We start from the raw sequence: 2180 nt of genomic DNA, 5'->3' as shown, positions 1-2180 counted from the left end.
GGAGGCCGGTAAGGCTGGAAAAGGGGACGGAGATGCGGAGGTGGCAGCCCGGCTCTGCGGGATGGCAGGGAAGGGCAGGTTGTGCGTGTGCGTGCGTCGGGTGATGCCCGCAGCTACTCGACCGCAGCTGAAACAAGCATCCCTCACTTAGGTGCCCCCTTTCTCCGGGAAAGTACCAAACTAGAGATCAGCTGAAGAAGGAGGGGAGCTGCTCGCCGGGAAATGCGCCGGACCTGAAATGGCCTTCTCTTCACCTTTGGCTGGGTTCACAGGAAAGTTCTCTAAGACGCTCAGCAGTCCCGGCTGACCATTACTGCATCTATACTTCAACCGACCATTCTTTCTTTCTTCACTTCTTTCCCCCCTACATGGGGGAAGGGCCCACTGAACTGATTTCTGAAATAGCCTTAATAGAACAGACAAGCTCGGGCCCACGATGCTGAAATACTAATCTGAAGTGATTGCAGACTCGATTTTACTTTACTCCAACGAGCCGTCCTTTCATCGGGAAGCAGGGAGCATCTCTCTTCCATAATTTGGGCCTTTTCTAAATAGTTTCCTCTCTCTCCTTTGCCTGTGTTTTAAATCCTGTCTATGTGCGAAAGGACCAAGGAATTCAACACTTCAAAGCTCACACTTTGGGTGAAAACCACCCGCTTTTTCAATATCCATAGGAATGCACGCCTATATGGCCGATTTCTTTTTCTTTTTATTACCTAAGACTCTGTTTTAATACTTTCATTTAGAAACTGTATTTTTTTTTCAAGTCGGTAGTGATAATATTTCAGGAGATTTAAAATAAAGGACCCGTTTTAACCGCTGTGCACACACACAGAGAGGCAGACTGGAGGTCTGTTTGATAGCAGCCAAATTCTCTTTCAGGCCGGTTTCTGATGTGAGAGATTTCTAGTTTTTAGCTCTTCTATTTTCCATTCCCTCTACACAAACAACCGCCTATAATATTTCTTTCTCTCTTTAACTCTAGGACCAAGCTGTTTAATAAAGAAGTAACACCGGTTCTTAATTTTACAGCTTCAGAGAACAGGACTGCAGCTACCGAGGTATCAGTCAAACTGATTAAAGAAGATCCTTTACTTGAGGGTATGTGCCCCTGAAATTACCTTGCTCTAAGCCTCTCGGGGAGCTGGGGGGAGAGGGAGGGAAGCAAGGGATTACTCTCTTTCCAGGATCCCTGAAGAAATGTGAATAGGTTGCAGAGGGGAAATGTCCTTTTCGTGTGTCCTCCCTCCCTCCCCGTCTCCCCTCACCCTCCTCGCACGCCTCTGTGTGTGTGTCTGTCTGAAACGGATCTGTCTGTTGAAAATGGGCCTGGAACTCCCTCCTGTGTTGGGATTAGGTCTTGGGGGACCTGGGGTGGAGTTACACTGCTTGCCTATTTTCATATTCATTAGAAATGGGAGGTTGCATAAGGAGCCCTGCTGAGCTTCAAGATATAAAAGCAACTTCGGGTTCCCCCTTTCAAGACAAGACAAATCAAAGGCTCAGAGGCAAAACAGCTCCCTGAGCTCTGAACGTCTTTCCCTCCCTCCTTCCTTCCCTCCCATCCACTCACCCACTCTCCCTCCCTCCCCTGCTCACAGTCCAGCCTCTGTCTAGGGAAGAGGCTCTCAAGCAGCCTTAGATGATTATGGATTTTCTGAGCGAGAAGTTTGCCCTGAAGAGCCAGCCGAGCAAGAACAGTGACTTTTACATGGGAGCAGGAGGCACTTTGGAGCACGTTATGGAAACTTTGGACAATGAGTCCTTTTATAGCAAAACGTCAGGCAGCAAATGCGTGCAGGCCTTCAACCCTCTGCAAAGGGCTGAGCATCATGTGAGGCTGGAGAGGACATCACCCTGCCAGGACAGCACCGGTGAGTCGCCATCCCAGGGTTATTCTCGCTCCTGCGCTTTGCCCTTCCTGGAGATGTACAGGGAAGGCCAGGGCTTCTCCTGCCTGGGGAGATCAAAGGCGGCTGCGCAGCCTTTGGGTGCTGGCATGTGAGGGGCTGTCAGGTAGTAGTAAACAACAACAACAACAACAACAATAATAATAATTAATAATAATGATGATGATGATGATGATGCCGGGAAAAGGCGATCGCCTGTTTCGAAGCGCTCTTTTCCCTTTAGTGCTGCCCCTCCGGCTGCTGCCCTCCCTGCCGGCCCCGGGCCGGCTC

At 49.7% G+C, this 2180-nt stretch overlaps 1 protein-coding gene across 1 annotated transcript in view; it reads left to right on the top strand.

Annotated features, from left to right (window-relative positions):
- Window positions 1–1611: 1611 nt before the first annotated feature.
- ALX1 (ALX homeobox 1) overlaps window positions 1612–2180 on the top strand; it is a 19128-nt gene continuing 18559 nt past the window's right edge. Inside the window, exon 1 of the mRNA XM_009325352.1 lies at window positions 1612–1874. Coding sequence (XP_009323627.1) covers window positions 1643–1874 — 232 coding nt within the window. The 5' untranslated portion in view covers window positions 1612–1642. The remainder of the gene's footprint in view (window positions 1875–2180) is intronic.

This window comes from Pygoscelis adeliae, unplaced genomic scaffold (assembly GCF_000699105.1).
Source record: "Pygoscelis adeliae isolate BGI_AS28 unplaced genomic scaffold, ASM69910v1 Scaffold196, whole genome shotgun sequence".
In the NCBI taxonomy this organism is placed as follows: domain Eukaryota; kingdom Metazoa; phylum Chordata; class Aves; order Sphenisciformes; family Spheniscidae; genus Pygoscelis; species Pygoscelis adeliae.
This window is presented reverse-complemented; position numbering and strand designations above follow the sequence as displayed.